This window comes from Aquarana catesbeiana, linkage group LG02, assembly GCF_042186555.1.
Source record: "Aquarana catesbeiana isolate 2022-GZ linkage group LG02, ASM4218655v1, whole genome shotgun sequence".
In the NCBI taxonomy this organism is placed as follows: domain Eukaryota; kingdom Metazoa; phylum Chordata; class Amphibia; order Anura; family Ranidae; genus Aquarana; species Aquarana catesbeiana.
Genome location: NC_133325.1, coordinates 393,923,402 through 393,940,461, shown reverse-complemented (window position 1 = coordinate 393,940,461; position 17,060 = coordinate 393,923,402). Strand labels below are relative to the sequence as shown.

Sequence of the window (17,060 nt, the reverse complement as noted above, 5' to 3'; positions counted from 1 at the left end):
ACATGTTTGTTATTTTTATAGAAAAAAAAATGAGACTTTACAATCACTTTAATGAAATGGAATCAGTCAGGTTCAATTGACAGGCATTGAAAACAATGTTTGAGAAGCTCTAGTTGCCTGCATTGTATTGCTGTATTCAAAATAATAGGCTTTTACTTTTATAAAATATTGCAGTGTCTCCTTCTGGTCCCAGCATGTGATTTGACAATGGGGGGAGCAGCAGGACATGTGGTCCTTTGTGATGCTCTCCATGTTTCATTGTTACACTGGAAGCAATGTGCAGTGCAGTAATGCATGATTGGCTAGGGGAGCCTTCCTCTGAGTTCTGTTCTGCAGGGGATTTTCGATGGCTGATATAAAAACAGATTCCATTTACCAGTCTCGCATAAAAAAAAATCTATTTCATTTTATAATATCTGAATTATTTTTAAATTTTTGTTTGGAGTACAGCTTTAATATATTATAATATATAATCAAGCTTGTTTCCACTTCTTTCAGAGTGAGAACACCTTCATAAGGATACTGTAGCTGCAGTCATTGATCTGTGATATGTGATATCTGTGATATCTGTGAAATTCTTAGGGCCCCGTTCACACCTAACCATATAGGAACCATGGCAGAATGTGCAACATGCTTGCAGTGCTATTATTGCTTAAAGCAGTAGTAAAGTCATTTAAAAAGAATAAAAAAATAAAAAAATCTGGTGCCCCTGCCAGATACTGACATAATGTGCTAGTATGCAATGCATACTAGCACATTATGACAGACTTGCCTGCAAGCGAAGCAGCGCACTATCACTGCTGACAGGCCTTCATCTTCACCCAGTCTTCCTTCCGGGTTTGCTGGCTCTTGCTGTTTGAATGACTAAGGCCAAGGCCGCTGAGACGTCGCTTCTGCACAGGCATGCGTGAATTACATCCGCAGCACAGATCTCTGGATTGACAGCATTTTTACTAGAGGTCGACCGATATATCGGCCGGACGATATATCGGCCGATATTTGGCTTTTTTTGCTTAATCGGCATCAGCCGATTGTGCTGATAAAAAAAGCCGATTATAACTTCAACGGACTTGCAAATTACTTCTGTAATAGAAGTCAATGCAAGTTGTCTTAAGTTTTCTTCTCTCCTCCTCTGGGCAGCCTGCCAAGTCTGATAAGAAGAAACATTGTATCTCTTCAGGTTCTTTTATCAATAGACTGAACTCCATGTGTAGAAGTTCTCAGTTTAACCATTTAAAGACTAAATCTTTTCTGACATTTGTTGCTTACAAGTAAAAATCCTGTATTTTCTGCTAGAAAATCACTTAGAACCCCCAAACATTATATATATATTTTTTTTTAGCAGAGACCCTAGGGAATAAAATAGCGGTTGTTGCAATATTGTATGTCACACGGTATTTGCGCAGCGGTCTTTCAAACGCAATTTTTTTTTTTTTTTAAATACACTAATGAAATAAAAAAAAAATAAGCAGTAAAGTTAGCCCATTTTTTTTCGTCCAAAAGTTTTGATTACCTGTTTTTGTGTAATTAATATTTAAGATATAGTTAGTTATTTTTTAATCTAAATTATACATACAAGTGAACTGATTGGAGGTTTGTTTTGTTTAATAAATGTTTAAATGTAAAAAAATTTCTGTATCACTTATTACTTAAGGTTGCTTTTACACTGAAGCGGGCATGCGTTGACGGTAAAACGCCGTTAGTTTTAGCAGCGCTTTACCGTCATTTTAGCTGCGCTATTCGGCTGCTAGGGGGGCGTTTGTAACCCAGCTAGTGGCCGAGGAATGGGTTAAATGCGCTGCTGCTGAAACGCTTTGCAGGCGCTTCGGCAGCGGTGCGCATTCATTTCAATGGGCAGGAGTGGTGGAGGAGCAGTATACACCGCTCCAAAGATGCTGCTTGCAGGACTTTTTTTTAACATCCTGCCAGCGCATCACCTCAGTGTGAAAGCACTCGAGCTTTCACATAGACTGCAGGGGAGCCGTTTTACAGGCGCTATTTTTAGCCCAAAAGCGCCTGAAAAACACCCCAGTGTGAAAAGGGTCTAACTGTTAGATTTCATGAGATGAAAGGGAAAAAAAAAAAAAAAATCGGCCTAATATATCGGCCCAAAAAAATCGGCATCATATATCGGCCACCGCGATTTCTAAATATCGGCATCGGCCAGAGAAAAACCCATATCGGTCAACCTCTAATTTTTACTAGGGGTGCGCATTTTCACTGCTCTCATGGTTCGATTACAATTATCTTGTCCACGATTTGATTCTGCGATGCATCACGATTACAGTGCATGGGTAAAAACATTTTATCCGAAAATTCAAGAAGTCAGAAAAACTACATTTTTCTCCAGTGGCAGAGGGGTGTTGGGATCTGAGGCAGAGGGGTGTTGGGATCTGAGGCAGAGGGGTGTTGGGATTCAGGGGATGGTGGGATCAGAGGGGATGGTGGGATCAGAGGCAGAGGGACAGGTGGGATCAGAGGCAGAGGGATCAGGCAGACGGACGGTGGGATCGGAGGCAGACGGACGGTGGGATCAGAGGCACAGGCATTCACATGCTGCCGGGAGACAGAAGTAATGGAATATGTTGCTGACAAACAGACCTGTGAAGTTCACTGTATTCTCTCAGTGCTGAGAGTTCAGCTCTTCCCTGTTGCACATTCCAGCACAATAGGAGTTAACAGAGCTAAACTCTCCCAAGGGGTCAGTACAAGTTGTAAGCAGAGTACACTTATATGTACTCTGCTTACTCCTGTTAAACTAACTGTGTCTTATCAAATCCCCTCTTGTACATTAAGTGCCCCACTGTAAATGCCTTTTAAAAAATATGTAGCTATATACCGCATATTTGAGACTGTTCATCAGCTCACATGTAACTCAGACCCAGCTGGCCACTTGCTGCTCTCCTCTCGGCTGACATCAGCGCAGGATTCTCAGCCCTGCCCGCTGTAGCTGTTAGATGGAGAGAGGAGAGCTGTGCGCAGGGCAGTCACATGAGCGCCGAGGAACAGTATGAAATATGCTGTATATCGCTTCATATTTTTAAAAAGGCATGTACACTTGAACAGTGGGGCACTTAATGTATTATAAGAGGGGATTCGTTAAGACACAGTTATTTTTAAACTTTTAGAGTATGATGGGGGCGCTCTCCCAGGAGGGATGGGGCAAGTCGGGATGACGTCACCCACCAGTCGTAGCATTGCTGCCGCATCGCGATCACCCGAATCATGATGCATCGATGCTACGATTATATTCAACACCCCTAATATTTACTGTGCCCTCAATTCAGAGCACAGTGCGCATGTGCCGGTGACGTCACTGGCTGCAAAACAGTTGAAAATCTCCTAAACGATGCATGTTTTGGAGATATTCATTTTACCTACAGGTAGGCTTACCTGTAGGTAAAAGTCACAAAGCCAAGTTTACTACCACTTTAAAAGGCACCCCTAACGCAGTGCGATTTTACTGCGTGTTGCCAAACACACCTGGCTCTGTGCCAAAATTTGCGTGTAAAGCGTGAAAAGAAAATCGAGCAGGAATGCATGCTCCCACTACACAAAGTGTAAACGGGGTCTTAAATTACTTTCTAAATCATTTAAAAAGACCTGAAAGAACTGATCATCTTTTACTAGGGGAGCAACTTGTACCACATAACATAAATTTTATTTTGATAAAGCTAGAATAAGGTTGGCCATACATGATTCATTTTCTTTTGTTCATCCAGCAGATTGAACAAAAAAAAAAGAATAGATTCACCCATCTGCACTTTCGAGGTGGATGGGAGATTGCCGTACCTCCCGCAAAGTTATTTTTTTTTCTGACAGTGGCGAAACCTCCCTGCTGTCAGAATACACTCCTCAGCGCCGGCGGCACTGATCAGGTGAAAATTTTCCTACAGGCTGCTTGTTCAGAATTTGATTGAGAGATTGACTTCTGTACAACCAGCCTGCCCCATGCATGGATTGAAATTCGGCCAGTCCATGCTGAACCGGACAAATTTCGATCCATCTCTGGCCGACTTAATATGGTACCTTCTAGCATTGGGATTTATATACCTAATTATGCAAGTTTCAAACTTTCTGGTTTAATGTTTAGATGTGAATTCAAGAGCAGATAATCCAAAAAGATTTGATAATTGGCTGTGTTCTAAATGATCACCAAACTCTACTACACTGCAGTTTATCTTCATTAATTTGTAATTGAAATTCAGCGATAGACTTGTGCAACCATCCTTAGACCCCTTTGACGCTGGGGCATTTTTCATGCGCTTTTGGGCTAAAAATAGCACCTTTAAAGAGCCTGAAAACGCCTCCCCTGCAGCCCCAGTGTGAGAGCCCGAGCGCTTTCACACTGGGACAGTGTGCGCTTGCAGGACATTAAAAAAAGTCCTGCACGCAGCAGCTTTCGGGCAATGCAGGAGTGATGTACAATGGAATCAATGGGCATATAACGGTTTGTTAAAAAACAAAGAAAAAAATTCCCAGCTCACTTACAAGCCAGCCTGCAACAAACTGAATTGACCCAGTCTAACAATTCACATTAAAAACCTGGCGTTTAGTTTGCACACATTTGCAAATACATGCGTAAGCTGCACCCCAGTGTACTGCAGTCCTAACTATAGGGCTTCATGTACACGGGACGTTTTTACAACCTCCCCTTAACAATTTAACTTGACAGATAATAACCCATGTTTAAAATGTCTGTTTTGCTGCATTTACATGCAGCATTTGCGTTTTAGAAGCATTTCTAAAAAAAAAAAAAAAAAAAATTTTTCTTTTTTTTAAATGGCCAAAAACGAAAAACGCCTATAAACTAAACGCAGGTCACTGCGTTTTACGTCGGAAACTTCGGCGTCTGAACTAATTTTTTTTTTTTTTGCCTTCAAAAAAAGGCCTATAAACGCAACTGCCTAAAAACGACAGTAAATGAACCTGTGTACATGTACACATAAGATAACATTGAATGAGTTCAGGGACAGTTGAAAAAAGTGTCCAACTACCTCTGAACGTCCGTTTAGCAGCAGCAGTGTACTTGGGGCCTAATTTTGAGTCTCAAGTTGGAGCACATATATAATAACAGCTTAAAGTGGATGTTATCCTTTCTAAACTACTGTCATAGGGGTTATCTATAAGGATATACATGCCTCCTGCATGTATCTTTACCTGTCAAATGTCTCCCCTCTGTCTGTTATGAGACCCAAAAAACTGCAGATTCTGTGGGTGGGTCTGTTGTCTGGAGCTCGGTGGGTGGAGTCGTGATGTCAGTACACTCCCCGCCCACCTCTACACTCCCCTTGTCTCTTGTTTCTTGTCCCTTGTTTCTCCTGTGTATTTCTTACACTGAACGTCTGCTATAATCTCTAACATCCAGTGAAAAGACAGGAAAGTAACCACATGACTTTAGCATGCCAAATTATGCTGAGGTGTGGAACAGCCAATCCTTGCAGAGCTGCTGAAGAAAGGAGTGGGAGGGAATTAAAAAATACTGCCTGTGTCTCTAGGCTAGTGCACAAGATGTAAATCACCTGTCACTCACAGCAAGGGGGAGTATTTGACAAAGTTTTTCTCAGTTTGTCAAGATTTTTCTCACTGAACAATAAAAGAGGATTGCTCAGAGATGGATTAACTCTTTGTACTCTTTGTGGCAAGACTGGGCTCAAATGATAGGTAATCTTATACTCTACAGCCCACCCCTTCTTAAAGGTATAGGGATGCACTGGACACCCAGCAATAGCAGAATGGCAGTGCATCACCTCACTAATTCACCAGCCATACAAACAAATGACAACAACCCTAACTCATAAGTATCTTTTGCAACAAGGAGCCCATGGAAGGGCAACGAATGTCAAAAAACAAAGAAAAATTCCCAGCTCACTTACCTGCCAGCCTGCAACAAACAAACCAAATTAACCTTGTCTAACAGTTCATGTTAAACAAGTTGAACTGTTAGACAAGGTCAATTTGGTTTGTTTGTTACAAGGTGGCTGGTAATTTTTGTTCTTCAACATAAGTTGCCCTTCCATGTGCTCCTTGCTGCAAAAGCCAGTTAAAGGTTGGAGTGGTTGCCATTTGTTTGTACGGTTAGTTAAAACCCTGTTTTTTGGAGTTTTAGCAGCCCACAGAAGTAGTGATTAAAGCTTGACTGAAAATTATCTCTTGTACAAGAGCTGCACTTGCACTGTTAGCAGGGCGTATGATCCAGTCTTGCCCATGCAGCAAAATAACACTAACATATGTAAAGGTTATTAACTGTCCTTCTTTTTTTTTTTTTTTTTTTTTTTTCTGTTTCACAATTTGAATTATGTAATGTTATTCACATATTTGCTACAGATGGAGAAGATGAGCCTACAGAAACAGAGATGTGGTTGGTGAAACATGGTGTACGTTCATTGAAAAGATGAAGATCATTTGGTCAGGTCTATACCAGCTTGAGCAAGATGCAAAATTCCTGATATAAAGAAGACTATTGGAAATTAAGCTGTATGAATACAGCTTTACACACTGTTGAGGTTCCCTCTGGATTTTCTTACTTTAAGGAATCTGCATTTTTGAAGGGAGGCTACAATATGCAAAATTTGAAATGGACAGAACAAATGTTTCTAAATGTCTTCTACTCCATGTATATGCAGAAAAGCCACCCAGATAATTTTAAGACCGAGTTCTTTTCTCCCAGCAGAACATGTTAGCGACCCAGCAGTGGGAGTTGGTTATTGTCCTTTGTTTGAAAATTTGATAATCATACCATCAAAGTGTTGTCGCAACTTCTTGCCTAAGGTTTAAAGAAGTAGTCTCAACAAACTGAGTCCTCCTATCCCCCAGGTACAAAGTGCATGTAGCACTGGGTCCGGTTTGTCTACATGGTGTGGATGCTGAGCTAGTGTGGTCGACAGTGTGCACCCACAGCTGACCAGCCACGCTGCTTACAAGGAAACACTATACGAACAATCGTTCAAACCTATTTTCGAAAAATTAACATTCGGCTGTGAGAGCAATCGATAGTGCCAATATGTAATGACTGATAAATCGTTCAATGGACATTCTTTTTTTTCCCACATATACCTAGTGCAGACAGTTTGGATGGGAAACACATTAACCTTTCAATTTATCGTTCGTTCGGCAGAAAATTTGCAAACTTGTCCTTCGTTTTTTTTTTTTGTTTTTTTTTTGTCTCAAAAACGTCCCAACCGATTACAGATTTGTGCCCATTAACTGCCGAAAAATGAACGAACTCTCTGATTTTTTTCGTAAAGTGTAGGGCCAGCATAATGGCTAATGAGTGCTCATTGACAGTGCTGGCAAAAGCACAGGCACTTAGTGCTTCTCATGCATCTAGCAGCTAAACTGAAAGGAGAAAAAAAAAACTTCCTTACTGCTGATTCACAGTATTGTGCAAAAGTCTTAGGCAGGTGTGAAGAAATGCTGTAAATTAAGAATGCTTTCAAAAATCTATATTTTAATTGTTTACGATGCAAAATGAGTGAACTGAAGAAAAATTTTAATCAAATCAATTTTTTTTTTTTTTTTTTTTTTTTTTTGTATGTGAAACCCTGACTCTATTGTATGAAAGATATTAACATATTGAGGTACAGGGTTATCACTTTTTTGATTTACACCAAAATGTAATGTCCTGTTTGAGGGTGCCATTACCTGTGATTCGGAGTGATTGATACACATAATTTAATCGCCCAATTGGGTTTAGTTGATGTATGGAGTTTTGGGGTCCCCATCCTAAAAATACTGTAAAACGCATACCAAAATTTCACCACTTATTTAAATCCTAATAAAGGTTAGGTCATTTGCTTTTCCTTTGGTGTGTTTGTGTTTGTGTTTGTGTGTTTGTGTGTGCGCGCACCCTCGTTTTTTGTTTAAATTCAAATTAATATTTGGTGTGATCACCCTTTGGCATTAAACCAACATCAATTCTGCTAGGTACACTTGCACACAATTTTTTTTTTTTTTTAAGAAGAAACTTGGCAGGTAGGTTGTTCCAAGCATCTTGGAGAACTAACCACAGAAACTGCCTCAAATCATTCTGTCTCTTCATGTAATCCCAGGCAGATTTGATGTTGAGACTAGGGCTCTGTGGGGGCCAAACCATCACTTTCAGGACTCCTTGTTCACGCCTTTACACTGAAGATAGGTATTAATGTCGTCCTGCTGCAAATTTGGGGTCAATTACACGCCTCCCTGATATTTCATGATGGATAAGTATCTGCCTGTCATACCAAATATTGATTTGGATTTCTCTTCTGTTTGTTAACAGTTTACATTCCATTTTGTTAATTGATAAAAAAAAATATACACTTATTTTTCTGAAAGTATTCTTAATTTACAGCATTTTTTTCACAACTGCCTGAAACTTTTGCACAGCACTGTACATTGTTCTCCACAGTGAAATTATTTCACTGCATAAGCAGGGCCCAGTCAAAACGCAGGCACTGAGAGTTCTGCATATAGCAGGAGAAAAAAAAAAAAGCCTAAACTTCACACAGTAGTCTTCGGTGATCAGCGTCTGAGTATCGTCAGTGTGAATGGTGTCTGCCGGACAGGCAAGCTTACTGACCTATTTACTGACCTAGAGTGCTATGGTATCTAAGCTCAATAATAGTAAGGCACATAAATCAAGTTTTTACAGGGGAGCTCAAAGACCAGAATGGAAGAACTAAATCATGGATTTTCTGCACAGTGCGTTAGCATTTCATTGGAGAAGCAAATAAAGGCATTTATACTTTTCTATACAGTACGAACAGGTGTTTTAAGTGGTATTAAACCAAAAAGCAAACCTTTATTATATTGCAGTTTACCAATTTAGATGTAATGACTGCATTCATTTAATTTTCTAGGTTTGCTTTCTTCTGTTTTCATCTGGTGATCTAGCCATCAAGTTTCTTGTTTTTCAAAAGCACAAGCTCTCCAGCAGAATGTATCAGTTCACAATGAAGACAAACCATTTAACACTGGCAGGATTGATTAAAAATGATCATCTTTTATTTATTCATGAAAAACCTTTATCCCAAAAGAAACAAAACGGTTGCTGTACCTGATTATAAAGTGTGAGCTGGGGATTGGCTTCAATTGGTTTTTGTATTGAAATCTTCTAATATAGTGAACACTGCCTGCCTGCATCCCCAACCCCCCCCCACGACTGACAATGCTACTGTCTGCTGTGCCTCCTGTTCTCATTCATCCAGAGGTGATACAGGAGGTGTGTTACTGGCCAGATCACCAGGGAAAAAAGCCAAAGAAATAAAAACTGATGCAGCCATCACATCTAATGATTGGTAAGCTGCAGTATAATACATTTTTGTGTTTTTAATATCGCTTTCATTTTTCAATGCTAGCAAGAGGAGTTCTTTAATTGTACAAATAGTAACCTGCTTTTTATATTTACACTTTATGTAATTCTTATGCTGTGCACAACTCTCCTCCCAGGGGCTTCCTCCTAAATCACCCACTTCCTATGCTCCTACTTTTAGTGTGGGTCAGCTATTGCTTAGAATATGGACTAAGCTGAACATGCTAGCTCAGAAATATCAGCCTTTGATTCAAATAATAAGTGAGCAGCCAAAGTCAACAAAGCTGCTGCTGTATAGATGAACAGTCAATGACCACTTTCATCCCAGGATCACTAGGAGAAGAAGATTCTTAATGGCAGAATCACCAGGTAAAAATAAAGGAACAAAAAGCATAAAAAAATGCAGCTACAACAGCTAAGGACATGTAAGCTGCAGGCTGTTTATTGTTGTCCCTACATTTACATACACTTTGAATGTATGTACTCCTTTATGGAAGCTTGAATACTCCTAATCTCTCCATTGACTTAGTTATATTTATCAACTGAACTCAGTAATTGATGTTTTTCCAACTAAAATACAAATACATCTTTATATAAGATGTATTATTTGCTGATACTTAAAACTGGTATCATGGACTTAGTATAAAAGGCAGAAACTTCCCATGAACCCTTTGGGAGTACCTCCCCGTGGCTTGGAAATGGTGTGCTATAAAATATTTGCCCTATGTGGTAATGCGTTGCATTGCTGGAATACAACATCCACTAGATATGTATATAAATTGAAGGGGCAAAGTAAAATGAGTTGCTTTCAAGGAACTGAAAATAAATATATATTTTCATTATTTACTATGTTTTCTTTAAGAGCATAACTGTTACATTTATATATAGTGTTATTGAAAAATGTTTAGATGGGAACCACATGATCTGCAGTAATATGCAGTATGCAAAACCGATCTAGGGAGCTAAAAAGTAACCACAGAGGTCATTAGTATGTAATGCGCAACCCCCAATAGACTCCTCAAAAATAAAATCAGTGAAATTGTTCCTCCGAATTCACTAAATGTTGTTGCAAATAAACTAGACTGTGTTCCCACATCAGACAATGAATACATATCTTAAAGTATAGTATTAATCATCAATACCTTTAAAAAAAAAAAAGTGAGGATTGTTATAAATGTCTTAGGCCCCTTTCACACTGGGGCGGTGGGGGCGTCGGCGGTAAAACTGCCCTATTTTTAGCGGCAGTATTCGGCCGCTAGCGGGGCGGTTTTAACCCCTGCTAGTAGGGTTTTCCCGATACCACTTTTTTAGGACCGAGTACAAGTACCGATACTTTTTTTCAAGTACTCGCCGATTACCGATACTTTTTTTTTTAATGTCACGTGACAGTGTTTTTTGTTTTTTGTTTTTTTAACAGTGTTTTCTTTTGGGGGGGGGGGGGGGACGGTGTATATGTGTGTGTGTTTTTTTTTTTTTTTTTTTTTTTTTTTACAATTTTTATTTTTTACAATAATATTTTTTTTATTCTTTATATGTTTTTTTTTTTTTTTTTTGTTTGATTTTTAATCAGCCCCGTTGGGGGGCTTTGGTGAGATATCAGGGGTCTTAACAGACCTCTGATATCTCCCCCTTGAGACAGAGAAAGACAGAGGATAGAGATTCCCCAGTCCCTTTCTCTGCAGCCTCAGCTGCACTGAGAATGAATGGAGAGAAGACAGCGGCTCCTCTCCATTCATAAACTGACACATCGTAATCACAGGAGATTACAATGTTTCAGTTATGTGATGGAGAGAGTCAGCTGACTCTCTCCATTCACACAGCGGAGAGAGACAGCAGAACGGAGGGGACAGAGAAGGAGAGGGGAACGGAGGGGACAGCAGAGAGACACAGGGAAGGAGAGAGGAACGGAGGGGGACAGCGGAGAGACACAGGGAAGGAAAGAGGAACGGAGGGGGACAGCGGAGAGACACGGGGAAGGAGAGAGGAACGGAGGGGGACAGCGGAGAGACACGGAGGGGGACAGCGGAGAGACACGGGGAAGGAGAGAGGAACGGAGGGGGACAGCGGAGAGACACAGGGAAGGAGAGAGGAACGGAGGGGGACAGCGGAGAGACACAGGGAAGGAGAGAGGAACGGAGGGGGACAGCGGAGAGACACAGCAGAACGGAGGGGACAGCGGAGAAGGACAGAAAAGGAGAGAGGAACGGAGGGGACAGCGGAGAGACACAGGGAAGGAGAGGGGGACAGAGGAAAGGAGGGGGCATGGAGGAGGATGCAGTGAAATACAGCGGTGAGCGATCACCGCTGTATGTCACTAAAGCCGATCACAGCTGACTTCCAGGTATCTGGGGAAGCATCGGGAGCATTTGCCCGAGTACAAGTACTTGGGCAAGTGCTCGGTATCGGTGCCGATACCGATACTAGTATCGGGACAACCCTACCCGCTAGCGTAGCGAAAAAGGGTTAAAACCGCCTGCAAAGCGGCGCTATGCCGGTGGTATAGCCGCACTGCCACCATTGATTTCAATGGGCAGGAGCGGTGAATACACTGCTCCTTCAACGCTTCAAAGATGCTGTTTGCAGGAGTTTTTTTTTTTTTCTCTCCTGCCAGCGCACCGCTCCAGTGTGAAAGCCCTCGGCAACTGCTGGCGACTCGAGAAGTCTGCCTGCCAATTTTCCACTCCTGGGATAAATACCGCAGATAGGCAGGGCACATGCTCTTCTGCCCAAGAAAGAATGTGGTTTACCTCTCACTGGGCGGCACAACTCTTGCTGCCACCTTGATGATTGATATAGGCTACTACCGTGGCATTGTCGGACTGAATCCAGATAGGACAGTTCCGTAGTCTGTCCAGGCCCTCAAGGCCAGACGTGCCGCTCGAATTTCTAGAATGTTGATGGGTAGGAACCTTTGGGAATCCGACCATTTCCCCTGGACAGTGTCTTTTTCCAAGACTGCTCCCCAGCCTAAAAGGCTGGCATCAGTTGTCACTATATTCCAAGTGATGGGTATGAAGGTTTTCCCTTTCTTGGCTGACAGCCACCAATTGAGACTCTGACGAACACTTGGAGTCAAACCCATTGGACAATCCAAATCCTGGCTTTTCCTGCTCCAGGTAGCCAGGATACTGTTTTGCAGAAACCTGGAATGGAATCGGGCATAGGGAACCGCCTTGAATGAGGATACCATCTTCCCTAACAACCTCATGCAAAGGCGGACGGAAGGACTCCCTTTTGTCCTGACCGTGAGCACCAGTTCTCTTATAGCGCAAACCTTTGCCTGGGGTAAAAACACTTTCTTGTGGGTAGTATCTATGACTAAACCCAAGTACTCCAGTCTTTTTACTGGTCGTAAGGATGATTTTTCTAGGTTGAGAACCAAACTAAATGTTCCAGATATCTGACAATGCTTATCACATTATGATCTAGCCCTGCTACGGACTGATCTATCAGCAGCAGGTCATCCAGGTATGCCACTACTGTTATACCCTGGGCTCGACAAAAGCGCAGCCAGGACCTTTGTAAACACCCGAGGTGCGGTGGCCAACCCGAAGGGCAAAGCCACAAACTGAAAATGCTGTTGTTCTACTGCGAATCACAGGAATCTCTGATGAGGAGTTCTCCTCCACAAAAGGGTGCATACTACTGAGTGAATTGTTTCCATGCGAAACAAGCGAATGTTTAGGAATTGGTTCAGACCCTTGATATCTAAAATGGGTCTGACACCTCCATTTGGTTTTGGCACCGTAAAGAGGTTTGAATAAAACCTCAACCCCTGTTCTCTTAAGGGAGTCTCTATGATCACCCCGTGAGATAGCAGCCGGTCTAGTGCCTGAAATAAGGACTTTCTTTTTATTGGGTCCTTGGAAACGCTCGATCTTAAAAAGTGAGACAGTGTTAACTCTAGTTTGTATCCCAGAGACACTGTGGAGACGACCCATCTGTCCTGGATTTTTTCCTGCCAGACTCCCGAAAACTGCTGGGGCCTCCCCCCACTCGATTGAGTGGGGGCGCCCCTTCCTAAGGAGGCCTTGGGACTCTGCTTTGCAGACTTCTGCCCCCAGGGCTTTTTCTGGCCCTGCATTTGATTCTGAGGCCTTCCTTTTGGAGTTTACGGCGGAGGCCGTCGCAACTGTCTGGAGGCTGTGACCCCTGGCGATGGAGAGGCAGAACGTTTGAAAGAGAAACACTTACTCTTTCTTTTTACTGGAAGAAGGGTACTTTTTCCACCAGAGATCTTCTGGATATATTTATCCAGGTCATCCCCAAATAATCGTACCCCATGAAGGGAAAACCAGTCTGCAGCTTCTTACAAGGCAACTCTGCTTAAGCCACAAAACCCTGCACATATGAACCAACAGAAGGGCAAGGCGAGACGTCTGATGAATAGAATCTTTAATAGCGTCAACTGCAAAACAAAGGGCCCTGGGCAATTCTGCCAAATCCGGGACCTCTTCCCCTTTGAGGACTTGTTTCTTTGTCATTAAGAGATTGACAGACGCCGATTGCCGCCACTGCAGGCTGTGCAACTGCACTAGCCATGGAAAATGAGGCTTTAAGAAATGTCTCCAGTCTCTTATCTGCTGGATCCTTAACCGGTTCAATACAGGGCAATTTCACCCCCTTCCTTCCCAGGCCAATTTTTAGTTTTCAGCGCTGTCGCACTTTAAACGTCAATTGCGCGGTCGTGCGACGTTGTACCCAAAAAAAATTGACGTCCTTTCTTCACCACAAATAGAGCTTTTTTTTGGTGGTATTTGATCGCCTCTGCGGTTTTTATTTTTTGCGCTATAAACAAAAGAAGAGCGACAATTTTGAAAAAAACACAATATTTTTTACTTTTTGCTATAATAAATATCCCAATTTTTTTTTTTAAAAACACATTTTTTCCTCAGTTTTGGCCGATACGTATTCTTCTACATATTTTTGTTTAAAAAAATTGCAATAAGCGTATATTGATTGGTTTGCGCAAAAGTTATAGCGTCTACAAAATATGGGATAGATTTATGGCATTTTTAAAAAAAAAAAATTTTTATTTTTTTAGCGGCGATCGCGATTTTTTTTGGTGACTGCGACATTATGGCGGACACATCGGACACTTTTGACACATTTTTGGGACCAATCACATTTATACAGCGATCAATGCTATAAAATTGCATTGATTACTGTGTAAATGTGACAGGCAGTGAAGGGGTTAACCACTAGGGGGCGGGGAGGGGTTAATGTGTTTCCTAGGGAGTGATTACTAACTGAAGGGGGAGGGGACGCACTAGGGGAGGAGACCGATCAGTGTTCCTCCGTTCTGGGAACACAGATCGCTCTCCTCAGAGCTGACAGGCTGTGGATCTGTGTGTTTACACACACAGATCCACATGCCGACCCGGTTAACGGACAATCGCGTGTGCCCGGCGGACATCGCGGCCTACTGTTTATTATTACATTCTTACTACCCACCCCGAGACCATACCTCCTCGCTTCTCGCCCTTTCCTTTTTGTTTCCCATATCCGCCCTGGGTCGGGGTCTGCCTTCTCCACTACTCATGTGACCATATCTCAGCTGCTTTTATAGATTTTTTAAATTTTTCCCATACTTCCCACTTTGTCCTATATACCTCCATTTTTGTCCCGTCACTAAACCTTAAGTACTCTATCTCCTGTATCTCATTTATCTTATTGATCCATTCCCTCATGGTTGGTCTTTCTTTACTTTTCCAATTTTTGGCAATTAGGCTTTTAGCTGCATCTATAAGGTGGGGCAGGAGTGTCCTGAGATAGGCCCTCGTGGGCATTTCGCTCAGGTGAAATATAAGAACCCTAGGGTCCTTTGGCAGATCAAAATTTGTAATCGTTTTAATGTATTTTTTCATCTCCTCCCAGAAGACTCCTATCTCACGACACGTCCACCACATATGGGCCATCGTCCCTCTCTCATCACACCCCCTCCAACAGAGCTGGGATCTTCCTACATCAATTTTATGTATCCTGTCCGGGGTCATGTACATTCTTGTTAGGCATTTATAGTTTATCTCCAATACTTTATAATTGACTGACGTGATCAGGAGTCGTTTCAACATCAGATCTACCTCTGACTCGGTCAGCGTTAAACCTAACTCCTTCTCCCATTTACCTATAAAAGCCCAGGTGTCCTTCCTCCTCAGCTCCACTAATATTTTATATATGCGGGAAAAGCCCCCTCTTTCATCTGTTTCCATGCATATTTTTTCTTATGGAAGTAAGTTTTTTGTTGTCCTAATTGGTTGAGGTAGGGATTCCACAAAATGTTTCAGTTGACCGTAGCGCCATGGGTTTATACTTATCCTATCTCTTCTGTTCTTAAGCTCTTGTATGGAGAATATTTTACCCTTCTCCACTACATCCTTCAGTTGCACATTCTCATCTAGGAGCCATTTACCAAACCACTCTTCCTTCCCCGGCGGAAAATAATCTACATCCTTTAGTGACATTAGCAGTGAGTTGTATTCCCAATGTTCCCTTTTGTGCGTAAGATCCCATATTCTAAGTGCATGTCTAGTGATTTTGTGTGACTCTATATTATATTTTCTTATTTTTGGTGAACACCATATTATTCTGTGTAGGTTTGCCTTACTTATTTTATTTTCAATTTCTACCCACTGTTTTCCCTTATTTTTAACCCATTCTACCACTCTCGCAAGTGCAATAGCCTCGTAGTATTTACCGACGTCTGGTGCTCCCTAACCCCCTTTACTTTTAACATTTATTAGTTGAGTGTACTTTAACCGTGGTGTTTTCCCTTTCCATATGAACCTTAATATCATTGAATGTAGTCTTTTGAGGTATGCAGGTGGGAGCGTAATTGGGAGCATCTGCATTTTATATGTTATTTTTGGTAAAATAACCATTTTGAAAATATTAATTCTTCCCGCCCACGACAGTTGTCCCCGATGTATTTTGTTTAGTTCTGCTTTAACCTCATTAATAAGTGGCAAAAAATTTGCTTGATATAATTTTCCTACCGATGATGTAATTTTGATTCCTAAGTAGTTTAGGGCTTCTTTCTTTCATCTAAAGGGAAAGTGTTCCTGATATGCGTGGTCTCTTGTATTGTTGGGGTTTATGTCTAATACAACTGATTTAGTGGTATTTACTTTAAAGTTGGATAAATTCCCGTACTCCTGCATTGTGGCCAACACATTCGGTAGGGAAACTCTTGGGTTTGTTATATATAGGAGAATATCATCCGCATAGGCTGCGAGCTTGTATTCAGTTTCACCTATATTTACTCCTTTGATGTTCGGATTCTGCCTTAACCTAGTAAGAAGGGGTTCTAGTGCCAGCAGGAAGAGCATTGGAGAGATTGGACACCCCTTTCTCGTTCCATTATACATATAGAAGGGTTCGGACAGGGACCCATTTATTTTAACTCTCGCTGATGGTTTGGAGTAAAGCGCCCTAATCCAGCTACGGATTTTATCCCCATATCCTACTTCTTTGAGTGTTTCCAACATGAAGTCCCAGTCCACCCTGTCAAACGCTTTTTCAGCGTCTATAGACAGGAGCAGACCTGGGACTCCACTCTTTTTAATTTCCTGAGTTATCAAGAGGGTTTTAATACTATTATCCTTTCCCTGTCTACCCGGTATGAATCCTACTTGATCAGGGTGGATGATATTTTTAATTGTTTTATTCTGCCTGCTATTATTTTTGCAAATAATTTTGTATCACTATTTAGAAGGGATATGGGCCTATAGCTAGAGCATAATGTGTCATCCTTTCCTTCCTTGTGAAT

At 41.6% G+C, this 17,060-nt stretch overlaps 1 protein-coding gene across 1 annotated transcript in view; it reads left to right on the top strand.

Annotated features, from left to right (window-relative positions):
- Positions 1 to 8,735, top strand: part of NLE1 (notchless homolog 1) — a 43,727-nt gene extending 34,992 nt beyond the window's left edge. Inside the window, exon 13 of the mRNA XM_073615243.1 lies at positions 6,328 to 8,735. Within this exon, the coding sequence (XP_073471344.1) occupies positions 6,328 to 6,340 (13 nt within the window). The 3' untranslated portion in view covers positions 6,341 to 8,735. The remainder of the gene's footprint in view (positions 1 to 6,327) is intronic.
- The last annotated feature ends 8,325 nt before the right edge of the window (positions 8,736 to 17,060 follow it).